This window comes from Callithrix jacchus, chromosome 4 (genome assembly GCF_049354715.1).
Source record: "Callithrix jacchus isolate 240 chromosome 4, calJac240_pri, whole genome shotgun sequence".
NCBI classification, from domain to species: Eukaryota; Metazoa; Chordata; class Mammalia; order Primates; family Cebidae; genus Callithrix; species Callithrix jacchus.
The window spans coordinates 14,347,547-14,362,104 of NC_133505.1; the positions used below are offsets into that span (position 1 = coordinate 14,347,547).

Sequence of the window (14,558 nt, forward strand, 5' to 3'; positions counted from 1 at the left end):
AACTAGCCCGGCATGGTGGCCCACGCCTGTAGTCCCAGCACTCAGGAGGCTGAGGCAGGGGAATCCCTTGAACCCGGGAGGCGGAGGTTGCGGTGAGCAGAGATCACGCCACTGCACTCCAGCCTGGTGACAGAGAGAGACTCCATCTCAAAAAGGAAAAAAAAAGAAAACTTTTAATGCAGGAGCCCTATTTTTATATGGTATTTGGGTTTTTTAACCATAATCAAATTTGGTTTTTAACTGTCTCACTCTGTTATGTGAGTGGCCGTACTGGGAATTCTTTTGAAACTTGCAGAGAACAGGATTATTTTTGGCAGCCCCTGCTGAGTTGGCGTGTGTGTGTGTGTGTGTGTGTGTGTGTGTGTGTGTGTGTATTAAGGGAGAGGGAATCGTAGGTCCATTATGGACCCAGAGCTAAGGGGAATCTCAGAGAGTAGTGGCTCTGGCAGGTGAAGATTCAGAATAAAGTGCAAGGACTGCTCTGTACATTCTCTGCTGACCTGCTTTTTCTGAACACCTGGCTCTGAGGGCAGGGCTCAGCTGGTGTCCTGCTCACTAAGGGCTTCATTTTATTATCCAGCCAGGTAAAGGAGAGGTGAGGAATGGAACCAGCATTTCTGAAAAGGAAATTTAAGAACTGCATCATCTACCCTCTAAGAAGAAAAGGCAAAAAAAAAAAGAGCGAGAGAGAGAGAGAGAGTATTGAGAACATTTTAGAGGAGTTGTTAACTCCATTAAGAAGTATATGTGGGCTGGGCACAGTAGTTCATGCCTGTACTCCTAGCACTTTCGGAGGCTGAGGTGGGTGGCTCACCTGAGGTTGGGAGTTCAAGACCAGCCTGACCAACATGGAGAAACCCTGTCTCTACTAAAAGTACAAAATTAGCTGGGCATGGTGGCACATGCCTGTAATCCCAGCTACTCGGGAGGCTGAGGCAGGAGAATCACCTGCACCCAGGAAGCGGAGGTTGCAGTGAGCCGGAGGTTACAGTGAGCCGAGATCGTGCCACTGCACTCCAGCCTAGGCAGCAAGAGCAAAACTTTGTCTCAAAAAAGGAAAAAAAACAGTATAGGTGTTAGAGTGTTCGCTTGGCTAGTGTCTCCATAGCCTTCCTTCGGGCGTGCAGCCACCATGGCTAGAGTTTTACCTGCTTCAGTGCTCAGGCTGCCCTCGGGTTTGGGGAGATCGCACTGAGTCCAGGGCCTAGTCTTAATCTTGCCAAGGATGTTCTTTCCCCAGTGCTGATGTTCTGATGTCCTTTCCCTCCTTCCCTTTCTCCTCTCTTTCCTTTTCCCCTTGTCACTGCCCTCTTCCCTTTCCCAGCATCCAGAGCTGCGGCTGGCCGATCGTACCCACGGGGAGATGATTCCTCATGAAGAGCCTGGATCCCCTACAGAAATCAAATGTGACTTTCCGTTTATCAGACTAAAACCAGACTCAGCCAGACAGTGAAACAGTCACCGTGGAGGGGGGACGGCGAAAAATGAAATCCAACCAAGAGCGGAGCAACGAATGCCTGCCTCCCAAGAAGCGCGAGATCCCCGCCACCAGCCGGTCCAGCGAGGAGAAGGCCCCCGCCCTGCCCAGCGACAACCACCGGGTGGAGGGCGCAGCATGGCTGCCGGGCAACCCTGGTGGCCGGGGCCACGGGGGCGGGAGGCACGGGCCGGCAGGGACCTCAGCGGAGCTTGGTTTACAACAGGGAATAGGTTTACACAAAGCATTGTCCACAGGGCTGGACTACTCCCCACCCAGCGCGCCCAGGTCTGTCCCCGTGGCCACCACGCTGCCCGCCGCGTACGCCACCCCACAGCCAGGGACCCCGGTGTCTCCCGTGCAGTATGCTCACCTGCCACACACCTTCCAGTTCATTGGGTCCTCCCAGTACAGCGGGACCTACGCCAGCTTCATCCCGTCACAGCTGATCCCCCCAACCGCCAACCCCGTCACCAGTGCGGTGGCCTCGGCTGCAGGGGCCACCACTCCATCCCAGCGCTCCCAGCTGGAGGCCTATTCCACTCTGTTGGCCAACATGGGCAGTCTGAGCCAGGCGCCGGGACACAAGGCTGAGCAGCAGCCGCAGCAGCCGCCACCGCCGCAGCAGCACCTCAGCAGGGCTCCGGGGCTCATCACCCCGGGGTCCCCCCCACCCGCCCAGCAGAGCCAGTACGTCCACATTTCCAGTTCTCCGCAGAGCACCGGCCGCACCGCCTCTCCTCCAGCCATCCCCGTCCACCTCCACCCCCATCAGACGATGATCCCACACACACTCACCCTGGGCCCCCCCTCCCAGGTCGTCATGCAATACGCCGACTCCGGCAGCCACTTTGTCCCTCGGGAGGCCACCAAGAAAGCCGAGAGCAGCCGGCTGCAGCAGGCCATCCAGGCCAAGGAGGTCCTGAATGGTGAGATGGAGAAGGGCCGGCGGTACGGGGCCCCGTCCTCAGCCGACCTGGGCCTGGGCAAGGTGGGTGGCAAGTCGGTCCCTCACCCGTACGAGTCCAGGCACGTGGTGGTCCACCCGAGCCCCTCCGACTACAGCAGTCGTGACCCCTCGGGGGTCCGGGCCTCTGTCATGGTCCTGCCCAACAGCAGCACGCCCGCGGCCGACCTGGAGGTGCAGCAGGCCACTCATCGCGAGGCCTCCCCCTCCACCCTCAACGACAAAAGCGGCCTGCACTTAGGGAAGCCGGGCCACCGGTCCTATGCGCTCTCACCCCACACGGTCATTCAGACCACACACAGTGCTTCAGAGCCACTCCCGGTGGGACTGCCAGCCACAGCCTTCTACGCGGGGACTCAACCCCCTGTCATCGGCTACCTGAGCGGCCAGCAGCAAGCGATCACCTACGCCGGCAGCCTGCCCCAGCACCTGGTGATCCCCGGCACACAACCCCTGCTCATCCCGGTCGGCAGCACTGACATGGAAGCGTCGGGGGCAGCTCCAGCCATCGTCACGTCGTCCCCCCAGTTTGCTGCAGTGCCTCACACGTTTGTCACCACCGCCCTTCCCAAGAGCGAGAACTTCAACCCGGAGGCCCTGGTCACCCAGGCCGCCTACCCGGCCATGGTGCAGGCCCAGATCCACCTGCCCGTGGTGCAGTCTGTGGCCTCCCCCGCAGCGGCTCCCCCCACGCTGCCTCCCTACTTCATGAAAGGCTCCATTATCCAGTTGGCCAACGGGGAGCTGAAGAAGGTGGAAGACTTAAAAACGGAAGATTTCATCCAGAGTGCAGAGATAAGTAACGACCTGAAGATCGACTCCAGCACGGTGGAGAGGATCGAAGACAGCCATAGTCCGGGCATGGCCGTGATACAGTTCGCCGTTGGGGAGCACCGAGCCCAGGTAACGTTGGCCCCGGTGGCGCAGGGATGGGAAACCACACCATGATGCCGTCCTCCTCTCCCGGCAAGATGAGTTATTTCTGTGAGGCAGGATTGAGGGTCCTCAGTTACACCTAGACCTCAGACACCGCCTTTCCCCACTCTGTTCTCTAGAAAAAGTAAGCCCCACTTGCCCGGGGACTCTGCTGTGTGTAATGAATGAACCTCCACGCCTGGAGAGAAATGCTAGTGAAGGAGTCCTTGAGACAATTCAGAAACTCACCACTCTGGTTATTTTTTGAATTCTGTTGTTGGGATGTGGGACCCTGATTAGGAAAAGCTGCCGGACTTCAGGTCCTAGTGGTCATTCCGTACTTTTTCTTACCAGGAAAAGACAGAAGATGCCTTTGGAGTGAGGGTGTTAGCTGCCAAAAGAATCACATCCCATGGCAGCATCCATGTTGGAAAATACGTCTTATTAGTGGGGTACAGTGGTGTATGCCTTTGGTCCCAGCTACTCCAGAGGCTGAGGCAGGAGGATCACTTGAGCCCAGGAGTGAGCTGTGGCTGAACCTGTGACTATTACTGCACTTAAGCCTGGGCAACATAGCAAGACCCTGTCTCCAACATATATATAATGTCTTACTATTATTTAGGTATGATAAGGCCGACAGATCAGGAGACAACTCTTTGAAGGGATAGTTTGTTATACTCTGATCCCAAGAGGAAGGGGCACTCAACACCATAAAGTGGGGGCCACCTGGGGAAGCACCACGTGGGTCAGGAGGTAGAGGAAGTGAGGGGAAACGTGGCAAGCAGCAGCCTGTATTGTGGTTTTGTGGGGTGCAGGGTAAGCAGGGTTAGGATTGGCTAGAGTGGACGAATCCAGTGTGCCCTGGGCCTAGGGGTTGTCCCTAGTTGTCTGGTGGTTGGTGCTGGGGTGACCAGTACAGGTGGAAAGGCCGGGCACGGTGGCTCACACCTGTAATCCCAGCACTTTAGCAGGGCGAAGGGGGTGGATCACCACAGGTAAGGAGTTTGAGACTAGCCTGGTCACCATGCTAAAATCCCATCTCTACTAAAAATACAAAAATTAGCCAGGCGTGGTGGCATGCGCCTGTAGGCCCAGCTACTTGAGAGGCTGAGGCCGGAGAATTGCTTGAACGCGGGAGGCAGAGATTTCAGTGAGCTGAGATCGGGCCACTGCACTCCAGCCTGGGCGACAGAGACTCCATGTAAAAGAAAGAGACAGGTAGAAAGCAGCCCTGAGTGTAATGGGCCAATAGAGGGGGCACTTGGGGCGTGGGCGCTGCACTGGTTGGCTGGTTGATTTGCATATGAAAGTCAGGCTCCCCGGTGAGTTCTTTGAAATCTCTAGGAATTAGCTAACCCTAGAAGGGACTATACCTCTGGGGTCCACAAGACACTAAAATATCAAAGCATCAGAAAATAAAAGCATGGTTAATACAATCTGAGAAGTCAGGGCTGTCCCAGGTCACCTGCTGGGCTTGGGGTAAAGTCAGCTGTAGCCAAGATGAGTCATGGGAGAAACTGGAAGAGTGGTTAATTCTCTTAATTTACACAGGCTCCTTCCGTCTACCCTTTTCCAGGTTCCTAGCTCGACCCCATGAATTTATTCCACAGCCCATTTCTTTCACTGCCCAAGTTGCTGGGCGTCCAGCAGGTTCAGCCTGCAGCTGAGAGCTCCCCCTGGTGGTGGAGGCCACTCTCTACCAGTGTTTCCATCTAGGATTTGAGAACACTCAAATGGGACAGAGCCTCCTTCCAACTCAAGTTGAAAATAGTCATGAAATAGCTGCTATTTTGGACGTTCAGATAAAATAAAACAAGCAAAAAAGATAAACTAGGTAATGGTTTGAATTGCTTTGGGCATTTTAAAAAACAATTTGAGACAACGTTTTTCTGTCCCCTGGGCTGAAATGCAGTGGCACAATCATAGCTCACTGCAGCCTTGACCTCCTAGGCTCCAGCGATCCTCCCACCCCAGCCTTCTTAGTAGCTGGGACCACATGTGCATACCACCATGCCCAGCTAATTTAAAAAAAGAAAAAAACATTTTAGTAGATATGGGGTCTTGCTGTGTTGCCCAGGCTGGTCTCAAACTACTGGGCTCAAGCAATCCTTCTGCCTTTTTAGTAGAGACAGGGTTGCAGATGCCCAAATCCCCGAGATTATAGACATAAGTCCCCATGCCTGGCTTTTTTGAACATTGTTTAAAAGGCCAAGTGAGGAAAGGACCAAATTATTTTTCCAGAACTGCTTGTGAATGACTGGATGTAGGGTTTGCACCAAGCCGGGGTCCTGCATTGCCGAGAGCTGTTAGCCCCAAGTTCTTTTGTAATTGTGAGATGTCGCTGTAGGTTTACAATCTTTGGAAAGGCCCAAGAAAGATTTCCCCAAAGATCTGATTTTAAAAAAACTGGCCAGGGGCGGTGGTTCACGCTTGTAATCCCAGCACTTTAAGAGGCTAAGGCAGACGAGTCAGGAGGTCAGCAGATCGAGACCATCCTGGCCAACAGGCTGAAACCCTGTCTCTACTAAAAATACAAAAATTAGCTGGGTATGGTGGTGCATGCCTGTAATCCCAGCTAATTGGGATGCTAAGGCAGGAGAATCGCTTGAACCCAGGAGGCAGAGGTTGCAGTGAGCCAAGATCGCGCCACTGCACTCCAGCCCGGCAACAAAGCAAGACTCCGTCTCAAAAAAAAAGAAAAAAGTCAGGATTTTTTTTTAATGGCCTAAATAGAGCTCACTACCCCTCTGTAGTTGCTGTTTACTTCCTGCATGAATTAGGGGTAAGTACTAGGAGAAAGAAAATGAGCTGCCTTGAGCAAAGTTGACTCTTCACAGACTCCGGGTGTAACATGGAAAATAAACCCATCAGTGAAGAGTCATTGCCGTGGTACTTGGAATCCTTAAAACTTGTTTGTGAACAGAGGCAGGTGTGAAAAGAGGTTTTGTTTAGAAATGGTTCCTTGCCGGCCAGCATCTCTGTCTGCTTGAGAATGAAGGCAGTCACTTCAGCTGTGGCCCGCACCTCCTAGACCTGGCAGCCTCTGCAGAGTGCAGGCTCCGAGAGCCCCAGAGCCCTCTTCTTTTTTTTTTTTTGGAGACAGAGTCTCACTGGGAGCCTCACTCCCAGGCTGGAGTGCAGTGGCACAATCTTGCTCACTGCAACCTCTGCCTCTTGGGTTCAAGTGATTCTCCTGCTTCAGCCTCCCAAGTAGCTGGGACTACTTGGGAAAGCACCACCACCCACTACTAATTTTTGTATTTTTAGTGGAGATGGGATTTTACCATATTGGCCAGGCTGGTCGCGAACTCATGATCTCAGGTGATCCCCTGCCGCCTCAGCCTCCTAAAGTGCTGGCGTTACAGGAGTGAGCCACCGTGCCCAGTCCCTTACAGCCCTCTTTTTTTTTGGACAGGAAGAATCTAGGTGTGTTTTCCCCTACTCTAAACTTTGCAAAATTAATGATTACATGATAGAGAAATTAGCTACCCTGTGAAGTCAGAGCCCTGTTCTCATGTTTTTCCCTGTAGTGAGATCACTGAGTCTCTCTGCTGAAGCCGGGGTGCCGATGAGCAGGTACAAGTGTGGTCAGGGCCTGTTGGTAGGTGTGTGGGGTCAGCCCTGCGTGGCTGTGCTGCATGCTGGGAAGGGCTCCCGCAAGGAAAGGCTAGCGCACTGAGACCTGCTGAAAAGGCAGCTGGGGCTTCACGCTGTAGAAACAAAAGTGCAAGGCCCTGACGCAACCAGATTTGTCACTTTACCGAGGAGCCTATCAGAAATCAGCTGACATCATCACAGCTAAAATACTCCACCAGCTGTGTTTGCCACAAGTGACAGGTTCAGAGTCAGCGGAGACTGAGAGAGAGAACAAGAGAGGGGGAGTTGGAAGGCAGAGAGAGAGCTCATCTCTGGACTTAATTGAGATTCCAAAGGCTGCATCCTTCTCTCCGTCCGCAGTGCTCCAGGAGGGGTTTTCTCCCCAAGCCTGAAGGACCTTCCAGGGCTTCTCAACTGGTTAGGCATCGCTGACAGCCACCCACAGAGAAATCCAGAAATGTGCGAATTGTTGAGCTTAATAAGCAAAATCACAAATTTGATTGGGGAAGTTGTGGAAGAAGAGATGGTTTTCTACAAAACAGATGGCATGGTGACTCGAGGCATAAATCCTACATGAACAGAGTCCTGAGGATGACTGACCTCGTAAGACCCCCCAGCATAACACTACCAGGGAAAACAGTGTCAGATGGTGGGGTGGTGAGACACCCAGGTGTGCGGCCACTTCACCTCTCTGAGCTGCAGCTCTCTCCTCTCTAAACCAGGCAAATGAGTTTTGGTTTTCTGTGGGGTTTATTTTGTTTGCTTGTTTTGAGACAGGGTCTTGCCCTGCCGCCCACGCTGAAGTGCAGTGGTGGAATCATTGGCCCACTGCAGCCTCAACCTCACGGACTCAATCGATCCTCCCGCCTCAGCCTCCCCCAGTAGCTGGGACTACGGGTGCTTGCCACTACATCCAACTAATTTACTGTATTTTTTGTAGAGACAGCATTTTGCTCTCTTGCCCAGGCTGGTCTGGAACTCCTGGGCTCAAGCAATCCACTCACCTCGGTCTCCCAAAGTGCTGTGATTACAGGCATGAGCCACGGCTCCCGGCCACATGTGATTCTTTATAGGAGATAATATCTTTAGACTCCTCTGTGGTTTTAATGCTTCACTTTTATACTTTCCATAATAGCACAGCCCCTGTAAAAATTATTAGTGTCAGTTAACCAAAAACCAAGAAGGGCGTTAGGATGGACACGTACTGACCTCATGCTGCGCGGTGCATAGACCTCGTGGGAACTAAGGCCATCTCTTATAAAACTGAGGGGTGTGGAGTTTGGGGATTATTTTTAAGGAGCTGAATTCCTCATTAAGATTGTGGAAAGATGCCTCCAGCATTGTCCCAGCCAACGTTCCAGATGAGGCAGTGCAGGATAAAAATGCTTTTTCATGTTTGCCACTGTCTCTGTGGCACTGCCCTGCCCGGCGCAGCATTTCTCTGCACCAGCAAAGCATCTCTGCCTCCCCGAGGCCCCCACGCAGCTGCTGCAGGAGGAAAGGGGAGAGCCAGGTGTCAGGCATTGTTATTGCATGCACCCAAGGAAGGCTCCTTCCTCCTCATTGGAGGGTGACAGAACGTTCCCCAGCCCAAAAGAGAGTTGCTGCTTTGCCCTGCCTTGATTCTGGTTGAGAGCCCCAAAGGATGACAGAATCACTTCCCTTGAGTCCCACTGCCAAATATAATCCACTTAATATTATTCATAAGTCTGTGGCGCATCCCAGATGGGACCCCGAGGCGAGAGCATCAACGTGGGAGCCAGTGCCACTCAAAAGAAGGATGGGGCTTCGCGCCTCCTCCTTGGGTAGAAGTAGGTTAGCTGCTTGGAAAATGCAGGACCTGACAACGGAGAAATCTGAGTCTGAAGGTATCCTTCACCCATCAGTAGCTCTGGGACCTTGAGAAAGGTAGTTTTCCCTTCCCTGCTTCAACTTAGATGGCTCTGGCCCTGAGAAAATTATTCACAGCTGAAAAATAAATAAAAGGCCGTGTGTTCTAAAAAAGAGTTTATGAAAGGAGAGGCAGCTGATGAAAGCCTAGAAAGAAGGCTGAACTTGGCTGGTACAGTGGCTCACACCTGCAATCCCAGCACTTTGGGAGGCTGAGGCGGGCGGATCACAAGCTCAGGAGATCGAGATCACCCTGGCTAACACGGTGAAACCTTGTCTCTACTAAATAATTAAAAAATATTAGCCAGGCATGGTGGCCCACACCTATAGTCCCAGCTACTCAGAAGGCTGAGGCAGGAGAATTGCCTGAACCCAGGAGCCAGAGGTTATGGTGAGCCAAGATCGTGCCACTGCACTCCAGCCTGGGCAACAGAGTGAGACTCCATCTCAAAAAAGAAGGAAAGAAGGCTGAACTTTTCCAATGAGCACAGTAAGCCTGTAATTTTTACCCTGCTTGTAATCCTCAGGGTGGAGTCCTGCGAGTGGCTGAGGAGAGCACCCTCGTGCTGTTCCCGTTTGTAAGGCTAAATGACGCCATGCCAGCCTGTGTGTGCACATCAATCCGTATTTGCGAGCATGGGCTGGACATGAGGGTTGGACGCATGGGTGCTCCAGCCCTCCAGATCAGTAAGACAAGTGATGCAAAAACAAGGGCGCCTGGGTGGCTCTTCTGCAAGAGGTTGTTAGCAACGTACCCACTGGGACAGCCGTGCCCAGGATGACCCCACCTGGGGATCCTGTGGCTTCCATCTGGCCGTGTCCTCTCTTATCCCATCCTTCTGTCTCACCCTCCCTCGCTTCAGCTTCTCTGAAGAGTGCACAGCATTTGCTCAGTGGAGTTGTAAAATGTATTGGTAAAGTGCTCTGGGCTGACACCTTCCTTTGCTTCTTTCTTAAATGCCAGGCTCTGCGTGTTATTAGGGCCGTCTGTCGCTTCCCAGCGCCTCCCGAGGTGACTGCTTCCCTGACTTGGTGTCTGCTTACTATTCAGTGCCATTTCCTCCTCCCAACTGTCCCGGCGTGGGTGTCAGTGTGCCTGTGTGCCTGCTTGTACGGCAGTTGTTATCATGATGTACTTAACTGTGTGTCTACTGATGGCTTTCCTTTCATTCTAGTATTTTCTAGTTTGACTGCTGTGGGCTGTGAGTAGCATTATGCATTGAATGGATTAGCAGGTGCCTAAAAATAGCCAAGGCCCTCATGCAAGTGGTACATGAGGCTGTAGAGTCAGTTCCTTTGCAGCCAAGGCAGACCCACTTGCCAACCTTGAATATGCGGAGCTGGTGGCAATGAATCCTAATGTGTCAAAAAAAAAAAAAAAATAGATAGTTGGTGAGTGCCCTGTGTGCAGAGCCCAGCGCTGGGCTTGTGCTGCAGTTCTTGGTAATATACACCTCCCATCTGTTCCGATGCTGGAAAGGCTCCAGTGGAGAAACTCTGTGAAACCACATTTTTGTTTGTGGGTCTTCGTACCTTTCCAAAAAACAAAAAAAGAAGGAAAATGCTCTCCTTTAAACTTTATGTGCTACAAGTGCATAGAGCTACATTTTGATTCTCTCAGACCATTGTTGTTTAAAGCAGTTTGAGGTTTACAGAAAGTAGAGAGAGGTCCCACACGCATAACAGTTTTCTCTGTTTTGAAAATCTTGCATTGGTGTGATACATTGGCTACAACTGATGAGCACTGATACATTATTTGATTTTTTTTTTTGAGACAGACTCTCGTTCTGTCACCAGGCTGGAGTGCAGTGGCGTGATCTCAGCTCACTGCAACCTCTGTCTCCTGGGTTCAAGTGATTCCCCTGCCTCAGCCTCCCAAACAGCTGGGATATTATAGGCTCTCGTCATTATGTCTGGCTAATTTTTTGTAGTTTAGTACAGGATAGTCTCGATCTCCTGACCTTGTGATCCACCCACCTTGGCCTCCCAAAGTGCTGGGATTACAGGTGTGAGCCACCGCGCCCGAACTGATATCTTATTTTTAACTAAAGTCCACAGTTTATATGACAGTTCATTCTTTGTATTGTACATGCTGTGAGTGACGTCGTGTATCCAGCGTGACACTATAATACAGTACAGCTATACCACCCTAAAAATACTTGATGTATCAGCGATGCATCCCTCACACCCACCTTAAACCTCTGGCACCCACTGCTGGTTTTACTCCCTCCATAGTTCTGCCTGTTCTAGAATGCCGTGAAGTTGGAATCATAGAGTATGTCGCCTTTGCACATCGGCGTCTCTCACTTAGCGATACACATTTCAGGTTCTTCCCTGTCTTTCTGTTGCTCTGATAGCTCATTTCTTTTTAGCACTGAATATTATGACGTTGTTCTTTAAGACACATTTTTTTTTTGAGACAGGGTCTTGCTCTGTTGCCCAGGCTGGAGTGTAGAGGCACCATAATAGCTCACTGCAGCCTTGACCGCCTAGGCTCAAGCAGTGAGCTCTTATCCTCCCATCTCAGCCTCCCTAGTAGCTGGGACCGCAGGCGCTACACCACCACGCTCAGCTAATTTTTGTACTTTTTTGTAGAGTTAGGATCTTGCCATGTTGCCCAGACTGCTCTTGAACTCCTGAGCTCAGGTGATCCTGCCCTCAGCCCCCCGCAAAGTGCTGGGATTCAGGCATGAGCCACCCTGCCCTGTCTAAGGCACACATTTTAAGACCCCGGTAAAGGACGGCAGTTGGGCTAGAACTTGTGTGTATAAGGGCTACCGTGTCAGCAGTGTCCTTCCTGGCCAGCCCTGAGCCTCCCCACAGGGCCTTCCCACACAGGAGCTCTGTGAGCCATGCTGCCACGTGTGAGAAGAACCCAGCTTTTAATTTGGGATTTGTGTTAGGAGGCATTCTGGTGCTAGGGTGTGGATTTACTGAACACCCCGAAATGCTTCCACCAAGGACTGAGTCAGGCTTTGTGTGAACATGATTCAGTGTTTTAAATAGAACACTCATAGATATGCTTACACTCAGCCAAAGAGTTTCGACTGTTTTTATTAATGATTTTTAAACACTGCAGTAAATGGGTCTGTCGCTTACCCCTTCATCCTTGAGACGGGGTTTTCTGATTTTTTTCCTGCTGTGAATGTAACCATGCGGACTCACCATCCAGGAAAGCAGACCTGCCTTTCTCTGCAGGTGAAACAAGACCAAGAATTGCACTTGCAGACAAAGTCAAAAATGCCCAATTTCATTAATATCATGAAAAACAAAACATACTCACTGAAACTTAGCTTCTGGGACACTTCACTGCTCCCAGCAACAGGCGAAATATGTGTGTCTGGGATAGTGTCACGAAAAAATGTTTTTAAAACAGATGCCCTTTGCAATTTGTGAAAACAGGGACTCTTGTGAAGGAAAAGGGAGACATATTTAAACAACAGACGTTTTGTTTTCTATCTTGTTTTTGGTGATATGTACATATTTGTGTATATAGACAGAGCACCAATCTAAGATTGCAATATACAATCAAACAGCATAAATAGGCGTGTATGTGCATAGTGTTTAGATACAGTAGTTATTGACTAAATGGTGAAAGGAATTTTATTGAATTTTCCTACCGAGAAGCTAAAATTTTTCTTAAAAGCCAGTCATTAGCCAGATGAGGAAGGTGACTTTGAATAGTGAGTCTGTGTTGTCTCCCTACCTGGGTTTCTCTGTCCAAAATGCGAGTTGGAGGTGATGGTTTTAGAGGAGTCCTTTTAGGGGGCTAGAGGGAGGAAGGGGTAGGCAGAGCTCTTATAACCACAGTGGTGAGCAAATGGGCATGCTGGCAGCAGCAGGAGGAGGGAGGGAAAGAGTGGAGGAGGGTGGGAAGCGATCCACCCGCAAACATAAGAGGTGCTGATGACAGGGCATCCGGAGATGAAAGACAGAGGGTCCTCAAGCTGACAGAAGTACAAAGCCCATCCCTGGGTGCGGTGGCTCACACCTGTAATTCTAGCACTTTGGAAGGCTGAGGTGAGTGGATCACCTGAGGTCAAGAGTTCAAGACCAGACTGATCAACATGGTGAAACCCCATCTCTACTAAATACAAAAAATTAGCCAGGCATGGTGGCAGGCACCTGTAATCCCAGCTACTTGGGAGGCTGAGGCAGGAGAATTACTTAAAGCCAGGAGGCAGAGGTTGCAGCAAGCCGAGATCACACCACTGCATTCCAGCCTGGGCAATAGTGCAAGACCCCGTCTCAAAAAAAAAAGAAAAGAAAAGAAAAGAAAAGTATAAAGGCCATCCACGCTCACATTTCGTCCTTCAGACTGCTTAGGTTGTTTTAAACAGGATATATTTATTGAACGAAAAAATGGGCTATATTGAGCTGTTAGGCATTATGTAACATGCTTTGGTTATCTGTGGTACTGCTCCTATGACTTTATTTTCATCGGGATTTCATCAAGGACCATTCTGGAAAATGTGTGGAACCCCAGCAAGGTCATAAAATGACTTAATGATTACTAGCACAGCTGTAGGAACAAGAGTGGAGAGAAAATAACTGAAGTATGATTCAACAGAATCTTGATGACTTCAGCATTTGACAAGGTGAGGCTCCCCCTAGAAAGCTGCCTGTGAGGGGTAAGCCACGCCCTGGAGAAAGTACTGCTCCTCTTCCTGGGGGAGGCCATAGCCCACTTTAGTCCTGGCTGGTTTTAAAAAAAAAAAAAAAAAGGCAAGCCCTCTATTGCCACCTGTTGTTCCGTTGTGCCATTGCAATGTTTTTCCATACAGAAAGCAAACAGAACTATTTATTCTTTCAGATTTTAACTGAGCATCTATTACTTGCCAGGAAATATTTTAGACTCTTGGGATAGAGCATTAAGTTTGGGGAAAGAGGTGAAACAGACAAATATACAAGCAAATAAAAAAGAATGCATAAAAAGATAACCAGTCCCTTTGGCACCAGGGACTGGTTTTGTGGAAGACAGTTTTTTCCACAGGATGGGAAGAGGGAGGGGGATGGTTTGGGAATGAAACTGTTCCACCTCAGATCATCAGGCGTTAGTTAGATTCTTATAAGGAGTGCGCAACCTAGATTCCTTGCATGCACAGTTTACAACAGGCTTCATGCTCCTGTGAGAACCTCATGCTGTTGCTGATCAGACAGGAGAAGGAGCTCAGTTGGGAATGGGCGCTCACCCCTTGCTGTGCAGTCCAGTTCCTAACATGTTGGCCATGGACTTCCACCAGTCCATTGCCTGGGGGTTGGGGATCCCTGGTATAAAGAGGATAAAGGGCCAGGCTAGGTGGCTCATACTTGTAATCTCAGCACTTTGAGAGGCCGAGACGAGAGGACATTTGAGGCCAGGAGATCAAGACTAGCCTGGCCAACATAGCAAGCCTCCATCTCTAGGTAATCATCATCATCCACAAAAAATTAGCTGGGCATGGTGGTGCATGCACGTGGCCCCAGCTGCTTAGGAGGCTGAGGCAGGAGGATCCCTGGAGCCCAAGGAGGTCAAGCCTGCAGTGAGCCATGATCCTGCTGCTGCACTGCAGCCTGGGCAACAGAACCAGGCCCTATCTCAACATTTAGAAAAAAGAAGCTATGGAAACTAGAGGGTTGTTATTTTAAATAGAGCTGTCAGGGGAGTTCTCTCTGAAAAGGAGAGTGGGTGGCAACAGTATGTGGGACAAAAAAGATTCCAAATGAATGGAG

At 50.6% G+C, this 14,558-nt stretch overlaps 1 protein-coding gene and 1 long non-coding RNA gene across 4 annotated transcripts in view; both read left to right on the forward strand.

Moving 5' to 3' along the window:
• Positions 1–1,758, forward strand: part of LOC144576580 (uncharacterized) — a 434,267-nt gene extending 432,509 nt beyond the window's left edge. Inside the window, exon 8 of the long non-coding RNA XR_013533693.1 lies at positions 1,325–1,758. This is a non-coding gene — a long non-coding RNA (uncharacterized LOC144576580). The remainder of the gene's footprint in view (positions 1–1,324) is intronic.
• ATXN1 (ataxin 1) overlaps positions 1–14,558 on the forward strand; it is a 463,177-nt gene that overhangs the window by 432,509 nt on the left and 16,110 nt on the right. For all 3 annotated transcript variants that reach the window (XM_078368284.1, XM_078368283.1, XM_054254787.2), the window contains one exon: positions 1,325–3,347. In XM_078368284.1, coding sequence (XP_078224410.1) covers positions 1,485–3,347 — 1,863 coding nt within the window. In that variant the 5' untranslated portion in view covers positions 1,325–1,484. The remainder of the gene's footprint in view (positions 1–1,324; positions 3,348–14,558) is intronic.